This window comes from Trematomus bernacchii, unplaced genomic scaffold (genome assembly GCF_902827165.1).
Source record: "Trematomus bernacchii unplaced genomic scaffold, fTreBer1.1, whole genome shotgun sequence".
In the NCBI taxonomy this organism is placed as follows: Eukaryota; Metazoa; Chordata; class Actinopteri; order Perciformes; family Nototheniidae; genus Trematomus; species Trematomus bernacchii.
In genome coordinates this window covers 3850808-3878647 of record NW_022988043.1, presented here as the reverse complement: position 1 = coordinate 3878647, position 27840 = coordinate 3850808, and the positions used below count along the sequence as shown (strand labels likewise).

Here is a 27840-nt window from a genome sequence, read left to right as displayed (position 1 = left end):
CTTTACACCCCTGTGTGTGGGTTAGGCATGTATGTTTTTACGAATGTTTTCTGTTGGTAGGTAAAGCTTCCGTTAACAGGCCTTTGCGCATGCGGGTTGCGCAGGTCTCCTCGTGATGACAGCAAATGACAGCACTGTTCGCTCCTGCAGAAGCCAGGGTGAGACGGCTAACCGCCAGCAAACAGCTCGTCTGATCCGAGAAATCTGATGATCGGCTGTGTTTAGGTAAAAAGTGGACAACCAGAACACGCGTATAACGTTTGGTAAGTTGCTGAATTTAAGTTGGCATGTTTTTATTGATCATATTTGATCACTCAGGAGCTTGCAGCCTAAAGCTAAGCTAACGTAGCTAACTAGCTTAACGTTAGCTTACCCTAGTTTACTAGCAAGCGTTAGCCGTGTTTAACTAGGTTTACGTTAGCAGGCTGCTGTTACAGTTAGCCAGAACACCAGTTTGCTGTCTGTTCACAAATCCCTGCAGACACAATTGCCAACGAAGCTAACAGCTGGGTTTTGTTAGTTTCCGTCATAGCATTTAGCTGACCTAACGTTAACTACGTGTTTTATTTGATACGATTCCCAGATCGTCTGGTGGTAATCAAAGCTGAGGTAACCTAGCAGTCACAGACCTGAACTTAAACTAACCATTTTGATTTGTTCTGTTAAATATCTGTTAACGACAATACCAGCAAATCAAGGACACTATACACTAGCATATTAGCACATACAAATGTTTCAGCTTATTGTGTCAATGTTCCCACCCTCATACTGAGTGTGTGAGGGTAATGTTTAGCTAAAGTTGTTAGCCTAAAAACATAACCACTGAAACACTATTTGTAACGTTAAGGCTTGTAAGGCCTTGGGCAATAGCAGCATACTGCCATTTAACATCATTAATGTTTAAACACTGGATATTAACGATAAGATAAGATAGTACTTTATGGATCCCAATTTGGGATATTTTTGCTCTTAGTAGCATAGAGGTAATTGCCTTCCCATCTGTCCAATATAACCGTAGTAATAAGTCATAGACAAATATATGTTATTTTATTAAGTTAAAAGGGTAAATATTTGCTGGGTTCTGAAAACTGGTCCTGAATTACTGCCCATCACAAAAGCACTACATTTTTTTCCCATGCCACATTACGAAGCAAATCATGCCTTTACATAATTTCCTCACAAGTTAGTGTCACTCACTTTGTTGTATGATTAAGTCTTAATCCTGGAGTGAGGCTTGGTCAACAGGAATTTCTTCTTCTCTTCTTTCTTCTGTTTGATGAGAACATATTGCCTGGTTCACACTCTTTTTGCTTGCTAACTGGATTTCTCATAATTGATCAGAATAGGTTCATTGTATGTCTGGATACACAATATTAAAGCCCGACATGTATATTTATATATATATACAAATATACATTTCGCACAATATGCATTTTCCGCTGTTTGCTTCACTCTTTCATGACAGCTGCTGTGAAATCATAAATATTTTGGTTTGGGTAAAATGTTTGTCTTCATACTACACACTGTTTTCATAATTTGAAGCCATATTAGTCCCTTTTTCATATTGAATGTCTTAAGCAAAAATACCCATTTCCTTTCTCAGAGCCAACCTAATAGTTAATTCTGGTGCTCCTCATCAACTGGTGCAATCAAAGACCTCTAAGAGTAGGAATTTGCCCTCAAGACAGCAGATAAAATGACAGCACCTCAGGTAAACTGTGTTAAGTTCCATGATACCTGAGTCTGCAGTACAAGTCGTAACATTAAACTCCAGCCGATGATCGAACTGCCTACAGTGACCCATCTTAATGGTACATACTGTTATCCATAAAGCTTGCATGTTATTCCCTGTGATTAACTATACCCAAGCTGATAACAATGACAAACAACGTAGTTTAATCAGGAAGTCCAGCTTAAATACTGTTTTCTCTACGGATTATCGAGGAGTCACGAGAATCGGTCTTATCTGCCCTCTCTACTGTGTTTGTTGTAGAAACATAGATTTAGCACGACTCTGCATTATGTTTTTTTTCAGTTTTTGCCACAAACAGAGCTTGTTGTGCCCAAACTGGAGGGCATTATCAAACATTCCTTTTGGGGAGTGGTGGCCTTAAAGTTAGAGAAGTGAGCTTTGTGGCTATTATGTTGCTTATTAAGCCCACAGACTGGCAGGATACATCTGGGTGGTAGTAAGATCAAAATGCTCAAAGCTAGCTTTCAATGCTTGACAGTATTTTTAACAGTATGGATTTAGTTTAGTTTAGTTTATTTATTTTTTTCGAGCGTGTAAAACCAAAGAAAATACAAATGAAACAAAAGGTGATACAGACATGATACAGTACTATACAAATGAATGCAATAACAAAACGAAACATTTAATTAATAATTGAATAATCTGTAGTATCATTGTCTGATATCAATAAACAACAAAGCTTTAGCTCATTACACGTCCGAAAAGGGGTCGGAAGAAGTTTACACTCCGATTTCAATCGGTAGTCAGGGTTCAATAGCCAGCCCGAGTGGGGAGAAAGTTCACTCTCAAACCTCATGTACTTGGTCTCCTTGCTGAGCAATGTAAGACATTATCGGAAAGGGAAGTGTGAAGAGGATGTTGGCTCAGAAACATGAATACCTTTTTTGTAGAAAGTGAAATCCTTTGAACAGCTATAAAAAGCACTTTGTTCCGTTTGTCGGTCTGTGGGTGTGTGGAAAGAGTGGGCTGTGTTCCAAACACCTTTACGGTGCTAGGATATTTACTTTAAGGAGTGCTGTTTTGATCTATGCATTTTCAAAAACAATATCCAACTTTTAAACCGTGTCACTACATAACTTGGAGTGAGACTTGCCCGTTGCATTTGAAATCCTCTGTGTTGTCTTTGACCTGTCTCTTATGATACCTTGTCGTTGTGATTATAGTGCTTACACCGATGTTATGGGTGAACCATTGGTCCTTTTTTGTTATTCAGTGGCTCTTCTGCCAACTACTCACACAACTACGAAGGTTGCAGATTATGCCTCACACTGTTTGGTTTCTCTTCTGCTTTAGAGTTCCTCAGTGCTCTCCATGACTGACTCACCAGGTGGCTTTATGCAGTTTTTTGTGTTGGAGCTGATGGACACAGGAGGACACGACAAATGTCAGTTAACCTCTCTACTAGCCACTTAATAGCCTACTTGTTTTTCACTTCCTTCCAAGTATGTGAGGAATGTGCTTGTTTAAGAAACATGAGAGTGTATGTGGAAGTGCACCCTGAGTGTTCTCAGTAGCCAGTTACCTGTCAATTCATTCACCTCTAAAATGAAAGCAAAATAAATCTAAGACAAAATGTATCTGTTTTATTAGCCTTTTATAAGATCCCCCCAGATCGATTCATTTCCCCCCGAAAAGGGGTCTCCTTAAGTGCAGCTCCCTTTTGTGGTGTCTTTTGGACTGCTTTTTTGATCCAAAAGCAGCTTGAAGAGCTTGGACATTTGTAAATTGTGATGGTTATTCTTCACATATTTCTGACATTTTAGAGACAAAATATCAGTTGATTAAATAGGAAAAATAAATGCAGATTACTCAATAATGCAAATAAACATTAGTTTCACACCCAGTTAGCACCCCACTCATGTTATCCTCATGACCTTTTCATGAGGAAAATGTACCTTCAAAGGCAAAGCAAAAATAATTCCATTTATAATATTAATGATTTGAAATTATGAATCTACCATTTTTTAAATAGCTAATGTTTGTATTTTTTACTGATAAATAACTTATATTTCGTCAAATGCACCCAGGACGCAGCTGTACCCTGCAAAGAATATGCATTTTTTACAAATCATAAAAACAAACATTCGGAATGCGTAAAAGAGAGATTTTCAACTAAAATAGATTTTTAACTTGACCTGTTTTTGACAAAAATTATGACACTATCACAGTCATTAGAGATCGGTTATCACAACACTGTTTATTCTTGGTTTGCCAAGGGAGTTCAATGTGGAGCCTATTATTATGCGTTTAAATCCGCATAACCAATTTGATTTGTCAGACACATCATATCTAACGTCGTGGTTGTCTGTTAGCTTGTGGACACACTGCCTTGCAGTCATTCCCACTCTCAGGCAGTTTTCTCCAGTCTAGTCTCATTGTCCTCCCAGAGCCATAACTCCACAGTTAAATCTGAGTTTGCTATGTTTGCATACAGCCACAAAAAGGCTTTTGTGCAAAGGATGCACCAAGAAATCATTCAGATTTCATGCACTCTGCTTGGTTTGTATGTCTTGGCTGTGTATATCTGGAAAATGAAAAGTGATTTGCATAATGTGCTATGTAGCGTCTCCTGAAGCTTGTGAAAAGCGTGCTTTTGTTGTTGTCATTGAGGCACCGTGTGAAGCACATGGAATGCAAATGACCACTTCCCTTGAATGACCCAAGCATCATGTAGTTACTTTCAAATGCAGCTTTACTCTACTAATGAATATTGATACTGTTAGCACATTTTATAATTTCAATAGTACATTTCAACCACAATTTCCGAATCCTTACTTTCTTGGGTATTTCTATCAGGCAAGTACACATACTAGACAGTCCCACAGCGTTGTTACAAGTTTAAGGCTACATCGTTACAACATTGACATGCTGTTAAGCTGACAGGAAAAATGCTGTTTTTACTCTTTGATTGACGTGTCTTTTGAAAAACATTCTGGGAGTACACTGTATTGAATCTTAAAGGAATACTTCAGAATTGTTGTGATTTACTTACATTGGAGGGCTTTAAGGAGAAAGATAAAAAATGATGGTCTGAAGCAGCAGATGTGTTATCATGATTTTTCCTATCACTTCTTAAATGTTTATCAATGTAAATGTCTGGCTAACGATTCCAAACCCAATCAACAATGATAGAAAACAGAGAGAAACAATAAATCCTTTCATTGAACAAGCCAGAACCAGAGATTGCTTGGTGTCTTTCTATGAAAAATGACTTGAATAAGAATCCACTTTCAAAATGGTTATAATACCATTTTGAGAATTGACTAATCCATTGCTTGTATACTGTTTCAACTCAAAACACAGCCTCTTTTTCATACATTTGTAGTTCCAATTCACCTGCTAAGATATCCCTAATGACATTATTTGGGGTTATTTTTCAAACTTGACAAAGCATCTCCAGAGCCACAATGGACTTAATACAACTGTGTGCACATGCTGTACTATCCATGACAAATAAAGGTTTTCCTATTTACCACACCTGACTGTCAACACTTTCTTTTCCTGCTAATGTGACTAAGTTTTTTCCATTTCACATATTAACCTGATTTACCTGTTTTTTGTGTTCCAGTGATTTACCTCTCTGCCTGTGTGACCTGGTGAAGATGGTGAAGCCAGACATCCACACTCTGGCCCACCACCTGAAGCAGGAGCGGCTGTATGTGGCGTCGGAGAAGCAGCTGATCCAGAGGCTCAACAGTGACGTGCTGAAGACCGCCGAGAGGCTGTACCGGACTGCATGGATCGCCAAGCAGCAGAGGATCAACCTCGATCGCCTCATTCTCACAAGGTCAGACCTGTGTTCCTATTTACTGAAGTGATATTTTCCTGTTATGCATGCCTGTGCTTTCTCATTTTATTTTGGTAACGGAAAGCAATTTTGAATAAATGGCAGATAATATTATGCAGTAGGTTGTCAGCAAATAATGAAACTGAAACATTTCCAATGCTAAAACATGTTTCAAATTTGAGGATGTGGCAAATGTGAAAAAAACTGAACAAGAACATGTTTGATACTGTGTGGTGTTCTTGTGTTCACTTGGCCCTGTCACTACCGTTTAGATCAGTTGTCAGTTTCAGCCTGCAGTGCAAGAGCATCCCTGTTGAGCATGTGATATAATACTTGTTCATGCTTGTCCACATGCAAGGTGGATAGATGTCAGTCAGAACTAGGTTGGAGGATATGTCGTCTTTCACCACAGAAGCTAGCATAAACTCTTTTGGACCCATCCTGTCTGTAGGTGGGGTGAGATCCGGTTTTCATAGTGGAGAGAAATTACAGTATTATTATATAGTTGTTCGTACAAGAGATTATTTACATTGTATATTAATAATGACACCACTTTTTTTTTTTACAGTGCGGAGGCCTCTCCAGCGGAATGCTGCCAACATGCCAAAATGCTGGAAGACACACAGTTTGTTGATGGCTACAAGACTCTGGGCTTCCAAGAGAACATCTATGGAGAGTTCTTGGCCCGGTTGAGGGAAAACCCCAGACTGGTGGCTTCCTGTCTGGTGGCCGGGGAGAGGCTGAACCAGGAGCACAACCAGTGTGTCACCCATACAGTCTTCACCTCACTTTATGGCAACTGTATTATGCAGGAGGATGAGAGCTACCTGCTACAGGTCAGTAGCCTCAACTGTCTTTAGTGTTAGGGGTTGTCCACACCAAGAACCATAGATAATGATTACTTGATACCTTTATTTTTTTCTTTCAATTCTAACTCAGGTGGATAGCAGAGTCAATTCAAACTATATTGAGGATGTCAGTGGTGATGGATATTGTTGGGATTACTTTCAGAGCCATTTACGATAGTAACACTGACAGCCAATCAAAACCCACCTGAATACAAAGGTGTTGTTCCACGCAGGAATGTAGATGAGTAAAATGGTCTTTGGAAATATTTGACATTTCAGTTAACATAACATTTCCTTATTGTGCAACAATATTAATTATTGTTTTTGACAGTGTAAGCTGACTATTTATAGTTATTATTATAGATAACGTTCTGGGTGTGGATGGCTCTTTACATATTGGACAAACAATAATAGCCTTTCTGTAAGATTACATGTTTTTTATCTGATGCAACTTTCTTTTCTTGCCATCTCCCAGGTGTTGCGTTACCTGGTGGAGTTTGAGCTGAAGGAAAGTGACAACCCTCGCCGTTTGCTGCGACGGGGAACCTGTGCCTTCAGCATCCTTTTCAAGCTCTTCACCGAGGGCCTGTACTCCGCCAAACTCTTCCTCACCGCCACCCTACATGAACCCATTATGCAGCTGCTGGTGGAAGATGAAGACCACCTGGAGACCGACCCAGCCAAGGTGACGGAGCGCCTCACCCCTGCCCAGCAGGAGCGCTTCGGAGAGAAGGGCTCCGAGGGCTACAAACAAAGGGTGCAGTCAGCGGTGGAGGCCAACGAAGCTAAGCTAGTAGCTCTGGTCAACAAGTTTATCGGTTACTTAAAGCAGAACACCTACTGCTTTCCCCACAGCCTGCGCTGGATTGTGTCGCAGATGTACAAGACTTTGTCCTGTGTGGAGCGTCTGGAGGTGGGCGAGGTGCGCACCATGTGCACCGACCTGCTGCTGACCTGCTTCATCTGCCCAGCTATAGTCAACCCGGAGCAGTATGGAATCATCTCAGACGCCCCCATCAATGAAGTAGCTCGCTTCAATCTAATGCAGGTTTGTGGCAAAGCATGCAACCAATACACATATCATACATTTGGTAATCCTTATACAGTATTGATTCATTTTGCATGTCATTTGTTACACAGGTGGGTCAGCTTTTGCAGCAGTTGGCCATGACTGATAATGATGCAGACCCAAGGCGGAAAAGCAGTTTGGCCAAATTTGATAAGGTACAAGACCCATTGTGAAGTTTAGTTAAATTGAACCTAAGCACAACATAATTTTCTCCTTGTACTAATTCATACTTTTATGTCTCTGTCTCCAGAGTTGTGTGGCTGCTTTTCTGGATGTGGTCCTTGGAGGAAGAGCAGTCGAGACCCCACCCATGTCCTCAATGAACCTCCTAGAAGGCCTCAGTAGGACTGCGGTCTATATTACACATAATCAGCTGCTTGTGCTGGTAGGCTTTTAAAAGAAATTGATATCCAAATGTGACATTAGCATACCGTTTGATAGTTTGATTTATTTTGTGTTGTCAACAGCTACAGGGTAGAACACTAACTGTTTTCCCCCCATAAATTACCATTGCAGCTTCTCTGCGTTTGGCATATGCTTTATCATTGCTTACCTTGACCTATGGTCACACTACTTTATTTTTTAGGTTTTTACAAGTAAATTCTTAGCAATTCACACATGACAATTTAGGATGAGTCATTTTTACTGGAATGCAAATGACGTTATGCGAAAGCTTAACTACACTGTTGCAATCTGTTCCAAGTCATTTGTCAAAGCAACCCACACATACATAAAAATAGGCTAGATAGTCTTTGTGAATTGCAGATGAGTCAGTCGCAAACAACGCAGAAATGTGTCATTTGAATTAATTTACCTTATGACTCTAGTGTGACCTCAACGTGCATATGTATTGATACATTACTATGTAATGTTTATGTCAAGACTTATGGTAGCTCAAGAGCCATTTTGTTCATTTGAAAATGAAAGACATTTGTGTCTTTTCCATTGATTATATATTTCTCCCTTCATTGTGAAACACCTTTCATCAGTGAACTCTAATAAAGCCATGTGTAATTCTACATGTTGGGCCAGCAACAGTTAAAGTTTAGGCATACTTTGGCAAGTGCAAACTTGTCATCTCACACCCTTCCTAGAAAAACCTGTTGAATTCCAAAAATGTTTCTCATGTCCTGCATAGGTGGACTTTGTACGGAATGTGATGGCAGGGGACCACCTTCGGGAGGAGGAGCACATGGCTCTGGAGACTCTGGTAGCCAATGTGCCCCAGTCCCGAGCTGTGAAGAGCAACAGTCTGGAGCTCACTCCCTCCAACACCCCCCAGCTCTCCCCCGCTACCACTCCTGCCAACAAGAAGAACAGGCTCCCCATAGGTACCTCCTCATGGCCTCTGAGCCTCTTTCTCCTTGCCACGTTTAAAAATAGATATGTTATTGTGCTAAATGTTGGAACCTCTTGTTTCCTGATGTGAGGATCCAAAGGACATTTTCCTTTTTTAAGGAATATCACAATTGGAAACAAGAACCAAAAGATAGAACTGTTATATTTTACCTAATGGGAAGCAAAATAAACAAGTAGAATTGAGTGGTGATGACTAGTGAAAGGCCTGTGTTTTATAAGAAGCTAATGAGCTTCTTCTCAGCTTGTTATAAAGATAATTAGCATGGCCTGGATTGAGGCTCAATTACAGAAATGACAACCAATTAAATTACCAAATATAAATGGACTCATTTTAATTGGAATGGATGGAAAAGATGCATAGACTACCTTCATTAGCATTCTCAAGACAAATGATGTTGTAGCAACACCCCCTTAATTAGAAATGAACCACTTGTACACGCTACTCTGAAATGACATTTATACACACAATCTTGACTTGATACTTGAAATACTTTAAAGATTCTGAGATGTACTCTGTATTCTTTCTCCAACGCCCTACCTTTGTCCTTCTCCTTTCCCCCTGTGCTGCCATTGACCAGGACAACACTTAGCCGCTATAACATCCTGGGACCCCACAACCACCACTTTGTCTGCTCACATTCCATTAGTTACCCCTTTTGGTGGGTAGCATGTCGGTCGTGTTAGAGCAGGAGAGAACTTAACCCATGAAGCTGTTGTTTTACCAAGTCGCTAACTGCACCGTCATCTCACTGCTTCGCCACTGTTACCTAGCACTGTTGTTGTCCATTTGCTACCACCCTGCTTGCTTTACCCTGCTCTGTGCGTTGGATCTTTATTACACCTAAAATGTTTTTGTCACTTGTTTTTGTTATAAAGTTTTCCCCCTTTTTGCTTCCTCATTCAGCTGAATATGGCTTTTCATTACCAGGTAGAGTCAGGGGAAAATGTATATAGTCCACCTTTCCTGTTTCTAGTCTGTGCCTGAGTTGTGATCAGAATAAAAGAGAGTAGTGCTCTGATGTGTTGTGGTTGAGTTCTAAACGGCACTATAGCATCCACTTATTTCTGAGAAAGTAAAGGCAAATCAATTTATCGTGGCTTTACAAGCAGTATATTGGCTCTTCTTGTTTGTAAATGAATTGGGAGTGTTCCAAGACCTCTTAGCTATTTGAAACTTGAGATAATGTGTTGTTATTGGAGGATTTAGGATGTAACCACATCCTGTTAATTTTCTTCAAATACTTAATTCCTTGTTCATGCTTTGATGGAAGCATGGTTCAGAAAAATAACACTTTCATCCAGAATGAAACACAATCCAGGTTAAGTGTCATGTGGTAAAATGCCTTGATTGCCTGTTATATAATTCTCTTGAGATGATTGGAGATGTGAGAACCAGACATCCCATGTGAATCCAGAACCTCAGTAGACTTGTAAAGTACCTTTTACTTTAACTTTAAAAAAAAAAAATGAATCCACTGGATCGAGCTAAGTTTTCAATTCCGTGTGCTACAGCCACATGCGGCTGAAATATCTTAGACTGGTCTTTAGAGTGGTATGAGTATCATGTGCTGCTTAAGTGTTTCATTATGTTAGCGCTTCCATTTTTACCCCAGAAACATTTTGAAAGCAGGTCAGTGGGTTTCAGTTTGGGACATACCAAATGTTTAAATAATATGGCATGAATAGCGTCATCAAGCAAATCATGCGCTTTTGTCTGTATCTGTTTACAGTGTGTAACCATAAAAACTGGAAAAACTATTTTCATACTTAACAAAGTAATCTTCCTCCTAAAATAAAGCTTAGCGTTTATTATGCACTAACATCTAAATATGAGATATAGACTTGTCTTTAATGTCACACCAGTGCACCGTGTAATTTGATCATAAAAACGGTAAATATGACAATATTTGTGAAACCAAAAAAGACATTCAGCTCACTTTCTTTGACATGCTACATATTGGTGTGACATAACAGATGGGTCTTGGTTTTATAGTTTCACGCTTAAGGCTGCATCTTTTAATTTTCATAAAAACATAACGATATATGTTGTTATTGAGTGCCCTCGGATAATAACAGTGGTTTCATTCTCTCGACCCAGCAGCTGCTCGCAGCCGCAGCCGTACCAACATAGCCCAGGAGGGGGAGGCAGAGGCCAGCTCCCAGGAGTCCCTGCAGGAGCTGATGCCAGAGGATGTGCTGGTGATTTCACTTGGAAATGGTCCTCAGTCGGTCCCTGGGATGATGTCAGAGAATGAGGTAATGTGACTTGAATTAATGTACTCATTTACAGGAGAGATTATGATGTGATAAATTCAATGTCATATCTTTTTCTGTCGCTGAAAGACTTCTTAGAGTCGGTGTCATGAATTTGATAAGAACCTTGTATCTCATGTATAAGTACCTCCCTGATTCAAGTGTTTCCTGCTGTCTTTGAATGAGAAACAAAGCTCTACGAAGAATGACTCATGGCAAGGCGAGATAGCAACCAAAAATAAGTGATATTTTTGTAATGTATGCTCTTTCTCTCTCTCCACCGCTCTCTAGGTTTTGAACCTGCAGATGGCTGATGGGGCCCAGGGGGACGGCCATGCTGATGATACCAAGCTGCATGGTAAACCAGACAAAACTCTGCGCTTTTCCCTCTGCAGTGACAACCTGGAAGGCATCTCAGAGGGTCAGTCTGCAGTCTGATGATACATGGAGCTCAAACATGACAAAAACATATTGCTGCTATGTTTATGAGTGATATCAGAGAACTTGAAAGTAGTGTTTTTGGTTTGTGGAAGCACATTATTGTGATTATCGTCCCACCTGATGTTTTTGTCACTGTTATATGGACACAACAAACAAATGAACAAACCAACAAGAGAAAGACTATGATGCAACTCCATTTCACACTCAAATATGACTGATTAGTTAGTGACATTTGTATTTATTATTTCCCCCTCAGGTCCATCTAACAGATCTAACTCTGTGTCCTCTCTGGACCTGGAGGGAGAGTCTGTCTCTGAACTGGGAGCCGGACCATCAGGGAGCAACGGGGTGGAGGCGCTACAGCTTCTAGAGCATGAACAGGGTATGCGTGTGTATTTTTATACTGCTAAACAAAAGAAAGAAAGAAAAACAAGAATGCTGAAAGATTGTAATGTGCCCTGTCTAACATCCTTTGTGTCTCCTTCAGCCACCACTCAAGACAACCTGGATGACAAACTGCGCAAGTTTGAGATCAGAGACATGATGGGTCTCACCGATGATCGGGACATCTCTGAGACGGTCAGCGAAACCTGGAGCACCGATGTGCTCGGCAGCGACTTTGACCCCAACATGGATGAAGATCGGCTGCAGGAAATAGCAGGTGGGGCATGGCTTTCTGTACTTCCCCATATTCACTCCCTGCGTAAGAAGGCAAATTGATCAATCTACACAGCCTGTGAGATCATTGCACATTGTATGAGATGAATGGGAATCTTACCTGACTTTTCATTAAGTAGATTAAGGGAAATGTCCTCACCTTGTGGTATGTAGAGGAAATAGCAGATTTTCAGTGCAGCATAGGTTCTATAAAGAAACACAAATACGGAACTGCTCATATCTGTTATTGTGATAAAAAGTTATTTGATTTCCATTACAACATTCAAGTACAGCTTAAATGAACTAAATATGCCTTAGTTTCTAGTTGTTTTTGTGCAAATGGTTTATTACAGAGTTTTTATGAAATTGGTCCATTGATATTCCAAATTCAGTGTCAGGGCTCTGACAATTCACTGCCAAATCTTATATTTAAACAATGCTTAGTTGCTCAGTTTTTATGATTTTCAATAGAACAAAAAAAACTGCATAATCTATTACTTGAATAATAATAATGAAGGTTCAAGCAAAAACTGCCAATTGTATACCCATTGTCTGTTTCCTTCTACTGCCACTGACTTTTAGATGTTACTGATTATGCAATTATCTTCCAATCTTGTAAACTGCAGTAATGAATTGGAGGCATTCAAATAGAAATTGGACTCAAGGGGCAAAACAAGATGATTTCTACAAGTATATCCTGAAGATAGCTTGCATCATCACCGTGACGGTGTCTAATCTAGTAAATACATGCATTATCATAATATGATGATTTATATCAAATAAAAAAATTCTTCAGTATATATTGGAGGGCAGATTTAACCTCTGCACTATTTTGAGCCACGACTATGACTGTTAGGCACAGGTTGTACAAATCCGAAGTCTAGCTAATGTAAATCTAGCCGTATACAGAATATTTGAGTCTTTACATTTATTTTCCTGCCTCCTTGCCTCAGCCTCTTTTTCCTTGCAGCCTTCCCCCTGCCCATCTCGCTTTCCTTCTGTCTCTCTGACATTCACTCTGTCCCTGCAGTCTTATTGACCTTGGTTCCTTCTCATTTGCATCCTCCATTTTTCATTCTTCCGAATATGGCGTTCGGGGACTTTTCCATCATTAAGTGAATTTACAGCGATTTCCTTATGTGTTTTCTCCAAGGGATTGGGTTATGAGATGCACATTAAATATCCATTAATACCTCATTATCCCACTGATAAGATTACCATGATAATGAGGCAGAAATTCTAATTGTTTCACTTCTTGTTGTGCCACTCATTTAATCATCCACCTGAAAGACAAGTACTCTGCGCCCCTACCTTGAAGACTGTAAACACGGACAGCGGGGTAGAGCTCTCCCACCGCCAATGAGAGCCCTACCCCCGCCAACATCAGCACACACTGTTGCCTGGCTGCTGGCATGCATGCGTGCTCATGGCGTGTGTGTGCCATGATGTGGAAGCGAGACATTCCAGGGGGCGCGGCTACCACAGGTCGACTCTTTGGTCTTGAGCCTTGGCCAGTGACTCCCACTCACACCTGCTAGCTCCTCCACATTCTTCCGCCTTGTTAAGCCTCGGCTTTCCAAATGGAGATGGAGGGACTCCGTGCTGAGGACTTTGTGGGGTGAGGGGGGGGGTGGGCGAAGCGGTAATTTGGTTGTGAGTAATGCTAGGCAAAATCAACAGCTCAAAGTCATGGCCCTGGAGGCCGAGGCAGGGTGAGATATTACCATTAACCTCTGACCTTTGGCACAGTGGTGTATGTGCCTGTGGGTCCCAGCATGCAATGCACGTGACCTCCAACTCTCTGTGTGTCTGTATGCAGAGCTCACTGTCACTGAAGCCCCATCCACTCACTATTCAGAGGGGCTTTTTCTACTGTTTATAATTATCTCTGGCCATTTCACTGTGTTTTTGGAAAACTGAGACCTCTAGGCATATTTTAAATACGATGGAACGGGTTTAATTAAAATATAACGAAAAAAGCAATACAGTCAGTACTAAGGGATCACAATCACCCCCTAAATACGTGGACTAAAGGAAGATATATTATTTTAGGGGAAAACCTTAGTCATGTCAGTCATTCATCAGGAAAACATGCCAAACATTTGCTACCCCCAGTTTTAATTTGTGAGGATTTGCCACCTTTTTCTATATTTACATAGTTGAAATTCGTTTTATTACAAAAATAGAAGTTTGAATAGACAATTCATAAGAAAAACATCATTTTTAACCTAAACTATTTTATTGGCATCATTTGTGTATTGGCAATTTCAAGTTCACATTAAAATCTGAATAATTTATTAGAACTAATTACAGAATATGAATCAACACCAGTGCTATAACAACACACAGAGGCTTGCTAGAGTACGATAAGGTGACTTAAAGATGACTTTGTAACGATGCAGGTGACCTCTTGTTTTCCAGACAAATAAAAGCTGGTTCATTTAGATGAAGGAGGTTAACTCTTTGTCTCTCTCCCTCTCTGTGCTCTCAGGGGCCGCTGCAGAGAACATGCTCGGCAGCCTGCTGTGTCTCCCTGGCTCCGGATCAGTGCTGCTGGACCCCTATGGCTCCACCATCTCAGAGACCACCAGCGAGGCCTGGAGCGTGGAGGTCCTCCCCAGTGACTCAGGTAGGGATCCAGGTTCGTTCTTTTCTTTTCTACTGTTTGCTTTGGTTATTGTGTTGATCCGTCCACTCCCTCTTCTGGATGCATGCATATTTATGTTTGTTGGATATAGTGGGGGTTGGGACACCAGGTGTGGCTTCACAGCCATCCATACCAAAAATGTGTGTGCATCTGTCATCATATTTGTGTGCACTAGCCTGTCTTTCAGGGCAGATCTGCGTGTGCCAGTAAAAGGCAGAACAGGGTTTCCTTAGAGGGACCACCAGGTGTGTTTGCACCTGTGGTGGAGCAGCGGGAGGGAAGCAAAAGGACAGCAGCTGTCCTCCTTCAGTTTACGTCAGTTTTTTATACGACTAGACTTAACATCGCTTTTCTCTGAGGCTGGTGTTTACATAGTGTACTGTTATGACACACAGGGCATCAGTCTACATCAGTTGTCAATCCACATTCATAAACAAACTCATGAATTATACTCTCTTTGTCTGTTCTGCAAATTGAAGATAGTCTAAACATTTTATTAATGAAAAATTATGTGCTTAACTTCCCCTTTTGAAAACCAGTGTTTTGTGAAATCAGTAGAGTGCTTTATTAACAGCGTTAAGTGTTTCTTTGAAAAGCCTGGGCTTATGTTAATTGAAGTAGTACAGCATTTCAATATGTGCCGTGCAGAAATGACATGCATGAGTGTCTTGATTGCTTTTTGTTCCGTTTGCTGCTCCTGTTCTGCTCTGTAATAGCACGATCGGAGGCTCTCTTGGAGTAGAACGCTTGTTTCATGGCTAGGCAGCAGAAAACTAGACTCTGAAGAGCACTTCACCAACACATTATTACTAACGAGCATGCAAATGAGTACCGCTGTTAGTATGGAGCCTCTGGGTTCGAACCAACAGCTCCGTTGGGTAGCCAAAGAATTGGCCGTACTAGCTTTATGGTTTGGTTTGGCAGTTATAAGACATGATAATGTATGCTTTGTTTGATTTCATACATATGTGCACACTTGGTTTCCCAATGATCGTAACAGAGGGGGGGTGGAGAGAAAAGATTGACCATCATCTATTGCAAACAGACACGAGTACACTGGATTATGAGTTGTATGAAATGAGAAATGTACACACTATTGTATCAGATTCCTCCTTTTCTAAAGATATGATTTTTAAAGTATTTATATTTCTATCCTTTTTGGTAAATTTCCAGAAGCTCCCGACCTGAAACAGGAGGAGCGTCTGCAGGAGCTGGAGAGCTGCTCAGGGGTCGGCAGTACCTCCGATGACACGGAGGTCAGAGAGGTCAGCTCGAGGCCCAGCACACCAGGCCTCAGTGTTGTCTCAGGTATTCATTTAACCTATTCTCTTCCCTATTTCGCCCCTTCTTCTTTGTCTGTATAGGTTGTCTCTCTCTTAAGCTAACACTTTCCTTTTGATCCAAAACTCTCTTTAAATAAATGGCATGTTCCTCACCCTCTTGAGGCTGTGTACAGCGGTCATGTTGCTGGCAGTGTGTTAAGCAGTACAATGGGGTCAGTGGGATTTATTTTCCGTATGACACAGGTTTTTGCTGGTTGTCTTTTCAGTTAGCTCAGGTGGACATGCTATGTTGACATGCATGAGGTAGTATCCTAGATTAAGAAGCCAGCAGTGATGTGCGTGGCTCAGCTCACAGGAAAACATCCCTCGGGATCCCGCCGATGGATAGTCTGCACCTGATGATCACTCTTATCCGCGTCCTCCCCCTAACCCATGGGAGCTTACGCTACCAATTTACGGCTCCCAGTGGTCTCCCATCTGAGAGAGAGCATACAGTATAGTCAAGAGACAAATGTCTTCTTTTGTTTGAGAAACATTGGTTCTGTTTTGTGACAGGTATTTTACTGTAGAGGGTGAGTTTCTGTTGTCCTGAATGTCAATACAACTGTTTTTGTTGTTTTCTCCTCCTGCAGGCGTCAGTGCAACCTCAGAAGACATCCCCAACAAGATCGAGGACCTGCGGTCAGAGTGCAGCTCAGACTTCGGAGGGAAGGACTCTGTGACCAGTCCAGATGGGGAGGAGTCAGGCCACGGTAGGAGAGTGTCACATCCCCGCTACGCTAGCTAAGCCATCATCCAGTGTCTATCTGGTCGCAACAGCATCAGCCAGAGCAATCAATCCCTGTCCTTCCACAGCTGCCACCAACTCTAATCACTCTTTCAGTTCTCAGCAACCCTAATTGTTGCATTAAGTTAGTGTACATCCCTTGTAAGCCAGGCTGGGAAGTCCCTTGCCTATTGTCTTTTTAACTTGACGTTAAAAATGTATTTATTTGTTAATAACAGGAATACGCTTTTGTGTGTCAGTGCTTGATTCAGTAAACGCTCTAAATTGTCTCATATCCTCTTGTGTTTTCACAGGAGCACATCCGACATCTCCACCCTCACAGGCCGATTCCTTACTGGCCATGTTCGATCCCCTCTCCTCCGCTGACGGTAATTTGCACTCCCAGGATGCTCTTCAGCCAATCAGATTTAGAAATTAGTATCATTAAGTCCCGACCCTAATGTCGAGGGCTCGCAGAACAGCTTGAGCTTTCGTGGAATTAACCAAAATAGAGCCTGTGCCCCTCTCACGTGTCTTACTCCAATTACTGGTCTTATTATACGAGCAAATTAAACGTCATTTCATTTGGGCTATCTATTATCCAAAATGATTCTTCGCAGACTCTCTTCCTGTGCATTGTGTGTGCAGTGCAGGTGGATATTGTGTGAGAGAGGAATGGTCTTTGTGTCTGTGGCAAGGTGAAGGGATGACAGGTTGAGAGACCTCACCCCAGGCTCTTTGGCACTGTCCCCTTGTCCCACTGTGCTCATGGCACCAGGCTGCCATTGGAAGCTTTTCAGGAGAGAGAGAGTCTACCCTTGGAACAGGTGGCCTACCTATACCTAGGGCTCATCTCCCACTAACATCTCTCTGTAGCCCTCTCTCCCACTTTTGAGGTGATTTTTTCCCCACTGCTTTTTATGTTTAGCCACTCTAGAAACAAGTGAGAACAGCTCTTCCTCTCAGTAAGCCTACATTTTGTTAATATATTTAAGGCTTAAAAAACTGATTAACACCCTCTACTTAGGGAAGTCTTTGTTGAGCCTGTGCCATGACCTGGTGGTTGAAGACTAAAGATAATAGATATTGTCAAAGTGCACAGGGATGTTATTATTATCATGTTTTTCTAATTTTCTAACCCTTTTCTTTTTCTTTTTATCGCCTCAGGCTCCACCACTGGAACAATAGTGAGGCCCAAAGTGCACTACGCCAGGCCCCCTCACCCTCCCCCCGACCCTCCCATCCCTGAAGCCAGTGCCCTGGGGCCGGAGACGCGCCACTCTCTCTTCACGCCCCACTGCCTGGCCCAGGTCGAGCTGGATCACACCAAGCAGCGGCACTCCTTCCCCGACAGGCTGGTACGTAGCCGCAGCTCTGACATCGTGTGCCCAGGCCGCCGGCCCACAAGCGACCCCGGCCTTAACCGGCGGGTTGCGGTTGAAGAGCGCGACCCTGCCGGGGCCTTCGCCTTAGGACCGTCCTCGTCCCCCAGCAAGGACTCCCTGAAAGGGGAGGTAAGGAGCTACAGCGGCACTCTTAGCATTAGACAGAGAGAGTTGCGTTTTTACTAATGCTGCTGAGGAACAGTTTTAAAAGAATCCATTAGTTTCTCTTTTAGGGATTGTTATTTATAATAATATAACTGCTGGTATCTAAGTGTGTCTTTGTAATATATATCCAAAGGTTGACGACCGTAAAGACAGCGACGACGAGAAGTCGGACCGCAACAGGCCATGGTGGAAGAAACGTTTTGTGTCAGCCATTCCCAAAGGTAAGGAAACTTAGTGATTTTAAACATTCCCTCTTTTTCTAAACAGAGAAATGAACTTTACACATCTAAAAGTGATCTGTTTGATTGCAGCTTTGTTTGTTAGTTGTGGAAAAAAAGTACTCTTAATCACAACCAACAGAAAATATCACATTTTAAAGAGCAGAGCGAAATCCAATTTATAATGTGAGAAAGAGAATGATGTTCCATGTTGTCCACTCCATCGCTGATGCTCCAGTTGGAAAATCATGTTTCTTGTTGTTTGAAGTTACCTCAGAGACGTGTCCAGTCCTTTTTCTTGCACGTCTCACTGGCTGCAGATTTATATAGACTTTTCAAAGCTAATCAGTCATCAGAGGAGCTTTAGCGGTGTAGATTGTATGGCTGTAGCCCTCCCAGCAGTGCTGTCAGCCAGCGGCTAATGGTCATTAGATAGACCTTTCTGTCATCAGCACTGATAGATGACGCATCTCTTGTTGCAGTTCTACTCTACAACCAGCTCTCATACATCTGTCTGGGAAATAATGAGCTGTGCCCACACAGAATGACTGCTTATTACTCTTTGAGATAATGATGTTTCTTAAGTAAACATTACATTGATATTCATAAAATGGAGGACTGTGGGCACAAGGAAAAAGTAAAGAGCCGTAAAGCTAAAACCACCAATCTCCATCCAAACGTCTGTAGAGTCCATTTGTTTTTTGTCCTGTTGCTCTGCATGGTGACGCACAGTCAGTTGTCCGGCAGAGCGGCAGCGCGTGTGTGAAAGGCCAACCCTGTCTGTTGTGTTCCTCACAGTGCTGTATTGGACGGCTGAGAGTGATGTCCCAGGTAACGCTTCACGCTGTCGTCATTGAGCTAGCTTTCCTGCTGGAGCCAGCGGCTGCGCGCCCATGCTGCTTTGTAGATGTTGCCTTTAGAGCTGTAGAGCTGTGATGTGACATGGTTGTAGCCTGAGTTCAAACGCCCACACTCCTCATTTATTCATCTGTTTAATCACCCCTTTGTCATTTTTGTTACAGTATGTTACCATTTTTCTATAATGAGAATGCAGAATATCGATGTAGATATTCCACCCAATGTTTCCCGTGTGTGTCATTGAGTTTTAGACCCTGTGTCATCTTTGTGTGTCCTGTTCACACCTTTGTGTTCATAGGATAAGCATCAGTGAGTTGACCTGTAAATCTGCATCGACTGGACTTTTTTTATAATAAGTAGGGATGGGTATTGTTAGGATTGTATCGATATTACAACTCTTATCAATGCTCTTATTGGTTCTTTTTCATTTCTAAACATTTGCAGAACGTTTTATTGTACCTAAAGTAATATGCATAGTAGAAGGGTCTCAGCCCCCGAAAGGAGATGCTGCAAATTAAATTACACCAAAACATGGAGTACAGATTAAAGAGCCGGTAACGTGAAAGTTTATCAATACAACTGTCTTTAAATAATTTAAAGATATACCCTTTTAATACTGGGTTTTGGTACCCATCCCTAATAATGACTTAAAGGGGACCTTTGTGATATTCTGATATACACCAATGGTTTAATTCTCCATTCCAATATTATTTTGCTTTACTCTGAATAAAGTTATACCATTGACTTTTGGCAATGTATGATACCATACATAATACATTGAGATTTTTTTGTCTCAATACAAACCATGACAAAATACCAATGTGGCTGTCAGCAGGCGAATCAGTCATTATCTGCTTGTTACCCCGCAGTAGGGAGAGCGGTGTCGGTCCACTAATCACGTCTCTCCTCCACAGCTCCGATAGCTGCCTTTCGGAAAAGGGACAAGCAGGAGAAGGACGACGTGCCCCCAGAGCGCGTCCCACAAGGTCTGTCCTGCTTTTCTTTTAATTACACTACTGATTGGGGACAAAATATGGATACATTCATAGTTTATTTGGATTTTCAATATTTCTAAAACCCTTATCTAGATTATTTTAAATGTACATGTATCTGAAGAACATTTGTGCTGTAACTCCAACTTCATTTCCAGGAGTATCTATGTTTACATATCCTCATATACAGGTGTATCACATATACACACATTTATATTTACCCCCATATCCACATGTATACAGCCTAAATACCTATCTGTACTTCTAATCCAATCTGTACATTTTTATTCTAAGCTTTCTTATAAATGCCCATCCCACACTACCTAAAAAAACACAACTATTCGAAGGATAAGAGGGAAAAAGCTTACAAAGTCTGCCCTACTAATACTCAAACGTAGGGTGTTGGCTTTCATTAAAATACATCTTTTCTCTTGGTGGGTTTAGCGGATGACCTGTTGCCCAGACAGAGCTCTCAGGCGCAAGCAGCTGAAGATATCCTGGACAAATACAGGAACATCAAGAGGATCAGCCCGAGCGATGGCGCCACAGGTGGAGCTTCTTACGATGGAACAGGAGGTCAGGATGAACACTCTTTTCTTCTATCTAGATAATACACACTTTTCAGTAGATACATTGAATAATCTTCCTGTTTGTGTGTCAACAGATCTTTGTGGTGATGACAACGTCCACGACTCTCCGAGAGAAGACACTCTGCAGAACATTTCCACAGACGACCTCCCAGACTCAGCCAGTCAGACAGCCCAGCAGCATGACACCAAGTTCTCTTTCAGGTCAGAAAAAACACAGAACCTAAAAGCAATTACTCAACACTCTAGGTTTCTTTGCAGATATGTTTAACCATAGCTGTTAATTACATTTACCTTTATGTGTCTTCCAGTGATGCGAAGAAGAAGTTGAGGTTGGCTTTGTGTTCAGCGGACTCAGTGGCTCTGCCCATCATGCTTCCTGTGACCACACGAAACGGGCTGCCTGACCACATGGAATCTGAAGGTAGGCGGTTCTTTTCTAGCTGTACTTGATATAAGGTACCTTGGTCACCCTCTCCATGGGGAGCGGGGTACAAGCCCTTAATGTTGGCAAGAGTCCAAGCAGCTGAAAGTGTCCTTAGCAAGACGCCAACTCTGCAGCACCTTCACCTTCTGACCAACCTTTCAAGGTTTGGGGCAAGGTTGAAAGTGTTCAAAAACATAACATTAATAAAGCATGCTAGATATAGTCACATAGATTAATAATAGTCCAGCATTCCTCACAGCAGGGTACCTCCCTAACATCGGGACAATAGCAGGCAGAATCAAGTGACATCCTGTGAAATGGTCAACAGTCAAACCATAAAACTCAATCTTTGGGGCCATCAGTCACATGGTCAATGTGGCGGCAGCAGGTTGATCAGATTACAGCAGCCAGCCGTCTCTTTGTGAGCGGTGAGCAGTGTCGTCTAATGCTGTCTCCCCGCCGTCCTCTCGCTCAGACAATGAGATCGTCTGCTTCCTGAAGATCCAGCTCGCAGAGGCCATCAACCTTCAGGATAAGAACCAGATGGCCCAGATCCAGGAGACCACGCGCTGCGTCAGCCGCTTTGACGCACGCACCAGCAGGAAGCTGATGGCTGCCATCGCGGAGGATTACAGGTAACTGTGGAGGCCTGGAGAGTCGATGCACGCTCGCTTATGGCACCCCATGAGTCTTTCAATTTGTTCTCATTTCTCTTTTCACTGCATTATGTTGTTGAAAGGTCTCCTATTATACTATTTTTAGGCATATATTATAGGTCTCAAATATATAAAAAACATGTCTATGAAGTGTTTTGCTCAAAATGGACACATATTCATGTAAGTGCATTTTGAATGATAGGAGACCTATAAGGCAACTACAGAGATATAGCCAGCAATTCAGTGGCACTAATAAAATACAAATGTTTGTGTGTGTTTCCCTTTTAGAAAGCGGGCACCATACATAGCGTATCTAACCCGGTGTCGCCAGGGCCTGCAGACCTCTCAGGCCCACCTGGAGAGACTCCTCCAGAGGGTGCTGAGAGACAAGGAGGTGGCTAACCGCTACTTCACCACAGTCTGCGTTCGCCTCCTTCTCGAACACATGGAGTCCAAGATGCTTGACTTCATTAAAGGTATCTCTACACTTTCCCCTTCCGTGTAGCTAAACATGGCCATATGGACTTGTACGTCCTTCAGCTGACAGAGTAGAGCGAATCCTGACCTTCCTGCCATCCTATTTTCTGCCGTTTCTTATTTGTGTTTCACAATGATTTATCAGTCTTAACAAAAAAATAGGTGGTGGTACCCTAAGATTATTTAAATATGAAGGTAGTTTATCCCCAAATATTTAAGTAACAGATTTAATGGAAAGCATGTTTTAATATAATTTAATGTGAGCTAATGTGAAATTATTGAAAATTTGCAGACACAATTTAGTGTTTTATTACATTTTTTGTATTACAAAACATCATTTATTTCCTAGTATTTGATGCTTGTCTAAAAAATACATCACATCAAAGCTAAATCCACTTCAAACAATCCTATAGTTGCACAGCAGTGGTTGCAGCTCCGTCCTGTGCTGCTCTTACATCTGTTGTTTCTCTTCTCCCCTGCAGCGTTCCAGGGGTGCACAGCATCGGATGACAAGACCGCATCAGTGGAGGATTTTCTGCGCTACTTGTACGGCGCCATGGCCCGTGATGCCATTTGGCAGTACGCGAGCGAGGACCAGCTGCAGGATGCCCAGATGGCTATCGAGCGCAGCGTTATGAACCGCATCTTCAAATTGGCCTTCTACCCCAACCAGGATGGAGATATTCTCAGAGACCAGTGAGTAGCTGGAATCACACCAGCACCACACAGCCTCACTAGGCAGTGTTCCAGTTTATTTGTTGTTTTATTAAGATTTAAACCTGAAATAGTGAAAGGACTTTGATACAGCAGTTAGTGGTAAACAAAGAAAGACCCTCAGCAAAGTGTCCTCTGTTTCTCGTGCACAATTTGTGCTTTTGACACCTGGTGAACAAATGCAGAATAGGACCTTTCACATCCTTATAATGGAATGAAATTAAGTTTCATAAGCAATATAGTTTTTACAATAAGTATGATTCTATAAACCATGAACATTTTAAACAATCCCCTTATCCTTTTAATGTTATTTTTCAAGGAGTTGAAGCCACAGAATCAGTCGAAAACCAAAGAGCCAGATCAATTCTATTGTTAGATATTTAGATTGATATGTTGCACGTGTCATACTATATGTCACAAGTTGTTTTGTCTCACACAGGCTTTTCCATGAACATATCCAGCGGCTCACAAAAGTTGTGACGGCCAATCATAAAGCTCTGCAAATCCCAGAGGTATCCTATGGTCACATTTGTTTTAATATCAGTTGCGTGCCTTTTATAGAAGAAGAAAATACTGTTTAAAGTTGTCTTGAATGTGTTTTTCTCTCCTCTGGTTGCAGGTGTACCTGAAGGAGGCTCCCTGGCCCTCCGCCCAGTCTGAGATCAGGACCATCAATGCATACAAGACGCCTCGAGACAAAGTCCAGTGTGTACTGCGCATGTGTTCCACCATCATGAACCTCCTCAGTCTGGCCAACGAGGACTCAGTCCCCGGAGCCGATGACTTTGTCCCTGTGCTCGTCTTTGTCCTCATAAGGGTGAGTCGGATCTTCCTTCTCTCACACAATCTGTTGAAAACGCATTCAGTAAAACTTGCATATTAATCTCCTATTGACTTTTAAAAATAAATAAATAGAGGCTAAGCATAATTATGAGAAACAGTATTTCCCAAATGACTGCATTTTAACTCCGAGGCATCATAAAGTCTGCTATCTGCTAACCGGTGTGGATATTCTTTACATATTTACATATTTATGATTGTAATCCACACGGCGTTGCGTGAGCTCCTTCCAGCCGCTAATGTGGGCCCATCCCTACATCTCCTCCCCTCCAGGCAAACCCGCCCTGCCTGCTGTCCACCGTTCAGTACATCAATAATTTCTATGCCAGCCGGCTGAGTGGGGAGGAGTGCTATTGGTGGATGCAGTTCACCGCGGCGCTGGAATTCATTAAGACCATCGATGATCGCAAGTGAAGCAGAACAGCCACCTGTATGGGCAGACTGCGGGGGAAGGAGCCGGGAGACTGGGACACTTCCCAACCAACTGCTCCCTCTGCACAGCTTATGAAACCTGGCCCTCAGCCTGCTCTTTATTTGTATAGCTTGTACATAGCCAGAGACGTTGAAAGAGTACAAAATATATATTACTGTATGTATGTGGACAAATCCAGGTTTTAGCTGTGCTGAAAAAATGGCGTCGGGGGAAGAATTAGCAAGATGTTAACCTGATTTGGATTATTCTTTTTTGTCTCTTCAATCATCTTTCACGTTTGGGGTCTGTATTAGGAATTTTATATATACATAATTACCAATATGACATTAAATCAACTTAAAAGATAATCCTATATAAAGGGACCAGACTTCCTTGATGTGATCACTGATTTTTTTTTAATTCCCCCCCGAGTAAGAGGGAAGAGCTTCCAATTAAATTACAATATAATGTTCATTAAATGCGTTGTAACGTGGGGATTTACAGTGCGTGAGTTACTGTAGGGATTTAGTGACTCGTTAACACTGAGATTACCTCACAATAACCATAATACTCATAAGGTAAGTGTGTCAAACATATAGGGCAGCTTTTTCATGAATTGTTTACTTCATCTTATTCCCAGAAAACAAGTGTCGGTGATAATTTGGACATAAGGGCCCACATATTTATATGAAATAAAAATGTATTTATTTCTGTAATTCTATTGAATGCTTTTGTTTAATTTAAAAAAAGAAAAAGTGAAAATGCATATCATGCCCATTCATGATGTCTGAGGCAAGTGTTGTACTTATAATAAACTTGTTTGAGTTAGGAAGGCACCTTAGCAAAGAGTAGGCGGGGCTGCTGGGGGATTATAATACAGGGTCAACTCATGCACAGAGCAGTGGTGGCATTTCTGGAAATATTGTGCCTTTGATGTGGGGCGCTCTGTACAGGTAGTTATTTTTGACTATTTTTCTTTTTTTAACCCAGCATAGGCATTATCCCCACCCTACACCCTCCCCAACGGGCCAATCGCGTTCCACAGAGAAACCTTAGTCCAGCCCTCTCTGCAGGAGCACGGGCTTCACTGATTGTCACGGCTCAGTCCCTTTAATGCACTTGAATTTGAACAAATATCCCCCTTTGGAATTTTAGGTCCTACCTCAGAGTTAAAACCGATGAGCCTGATTATGACTGCCCTGCGTTGGAGTACTGGGTCATTTTTGCACTGGTAAGAAATAGTGAAACAGTAAAGGGCAGGGAGGGGAAGTGATCTACCTGCTGTGATGCTTGTTGCGTTCACATCACCCTTAAATTACACTTTGTTAGCAAACAAAGATGTTTTAGTTTCCAATCTTATACCTGAGATGCCACATGTGTCCGAATGGGCGTACTAGTGAACTATTGGATATTAGCTCTCTACCTCCTCATAAGTTCAAGAAAGGGACTCGTGTTTATGTGCACTTATATATTTTCTTTTTCTTATCCCCAATTTGGCGTGCTGTGATATCCCAGTGTCATTGTATCTTTCCAAATATAGTACAAGCATGTCTTTAATTATCCAGAAATGACTAAAACTCATCTCTCTCTTGAATTCCTCTGCTTCATTTTTGTGCACAGACGTGCCACATGTATTATAGTTTTTTCACAACCCATTACTTTTCACGGTAACTGACAGCACAATACACGGTAGGATAGAAGAGCAAATAATCAACACTATTGACTTGTTACTGATTTCCTTTTTTCTTTTCATTTTATGCTAACGTGGTTGGTGTAGTATGTGAGCGTGGTTTATATATAGTGAGTGTGTGTGAGATGAACGTGTGATTGGTTGACCCTCTGCCTCCTCTTGCATTAAGTAATTGACTGGTCTGTACATACTGTATCATGATATACAGTTTAATAGGATTAACATCTGCCACAGGCCAGTAATTGAACCTGCAAGAGGATGCAAAGCTTCTCTTTGTGTCCGTGATACTTGCATATCAGAACTCAATGATTTATTTTGCACAACACAGATGTTTTCCTGAGAAATTGACAGGGAGCAGTGCATTGAAATATCAATACTTATGCCCTTTAACATAAGCATATTGTGACTACAGAAATGTGTTACTATCTCAATTTTCCACATTAATGGGCACATCTCAAATGTGATTGTATATATATTGGTCTACAGTAGCACCAGATTTGCATTTGCAGTATACTTTCTTGCAGAGTCTGTAATCAATCTGATGAGAAAACCATGCACTGGAAAATCAAGTTGCAGGTTGCATCTATACTAATTAGGTTTATGTGATGTCACCTAAATGTGGAATACATACTGCACACATCTGATGAAATTATTTGGCCCTGGCTTATGTTTCAGTGTTTCCTCAGATGGCCGATCACAGCAGCTGCAGATGTCCCCAGTCAAGTACTGATTAAAACACCAGATCATTTACACAAATCTACACAAGGCTATAATGATCAAACTGTAATATAAGTTCTGATTGTATGCAAACCACAGGGTAGTTGTGTCAAGTGAACCGACTAAATTGTTAGTCTGTCAAATCGTTACTGCTCTGCTCCCTGGTCAATTGAGTCGAAAAGCTGAGCAGAGAAGAAAAAAAAAGAGTTTTACATCTTACATCTAATTTGACATTTTATTGTAAGCTTGCACAATATGACATGCGGGGAAAGCCGGTTTGTCTTTACTGTGATTAATGCATTATGTAATTCTTTAAAAACAATAAAAGAAGCAGAAGTTTTTCCTTTTTATTTTTTTATTCTTCTGTGGCTCTTAATATACATGTCCACTGCAAGGGGGATAATGTCGTACCTACTGTACATGATGTTTAATTATTCCGAGGCTTATTGGGACAGTTGTAGGTATATTTTGCCGACAGTTTAAACGACAGAAGAGAGAGTCGGGAAATGTATGCGTGGAATATAATTGTTGGTGGGGGCAGTGGAGCAGCATCTTCCAATCTAGCAGTCACAAATAGCAACCTCTCAGCAAACATTTCATTACTGCTGACAAGTGTACGCTGGATTGTAATTGGAGATATCCCCTCATCTAAAAGCCCTCCTTACTTCACCGGTTAATACTCATCTTTTTTTCTCATCATAAACTTCTTCACGGGGTGCTTTGTGTCCCCTGATGATATCTCTCAATTGTTAATTTAAATTCAAATTTTGGTGTGTGAAGTTAATTAGTTGCTTAAGCCAATGGCTAGATAGGCCAGATTTGGAGATTGGATCTTTCCA

General features: G+C 41.6%; 1 protein-coding gene across 8 annotated transcripts; it reads left to right on the top strand.

Moving 5' to 3' along the window:
- Positions 1-48: 48 nt before the first annotated feature.
- Positions 49-27351, top strand: gapvd1 (GTPase activating protein and VPS9 domains 1). 8 transcript variants are annotated; one of them, XM_034117573.1, is made up of 28 exons: positions 49-263; positions 5322-5540; positions 6109-6376; positions 6864-7436; positions 7529-7612; positions 7708-7842; positions 8596-8788; positions 9395-9475; positions 10918-11072; positions 11361-11490; positions 11767-11892; positions 11998-12171; positions 14659-14796; positions 15991-16122; positions 16730-16849; positions 17178-17252; positions 18031-18377; positions 18547-18634; positions 20404-20475; positions 20926-21057; positions 21146-21272; positions 21380-21492; positions 21971-22130; positions 22440-22627; positions 23111-23324; positions 23782-23854; positions 23962-24159; positions 24456-27351. In XM_034117573.1, the coding sequence occupies exons 2-28, from the start codon at positions 5356-5358 to the stop codon at positions 24594-24596; spliced, it is 4422 nt and encodes a 1473-aa protein (XP_033973464.1). In that variant the 5' UTR covers positions 49-263; positions 5322-5355; the 3' UTR covers positions 24597-27351. The 8 variants fall into 8 exon arrangements, with proteins under 8 accessions (XP_033973464.1, XP_033973463.1, XP_033973462.1 ...); XM_034117572.1 differs by having other exon boundaries at positions 15988-16122; XM_034117571.1 differs by having other exon boundaries at positions 14659-14808.
- The last annotated feature ends 489 nt before the right edge of the window (positions 27352-27840 follow it).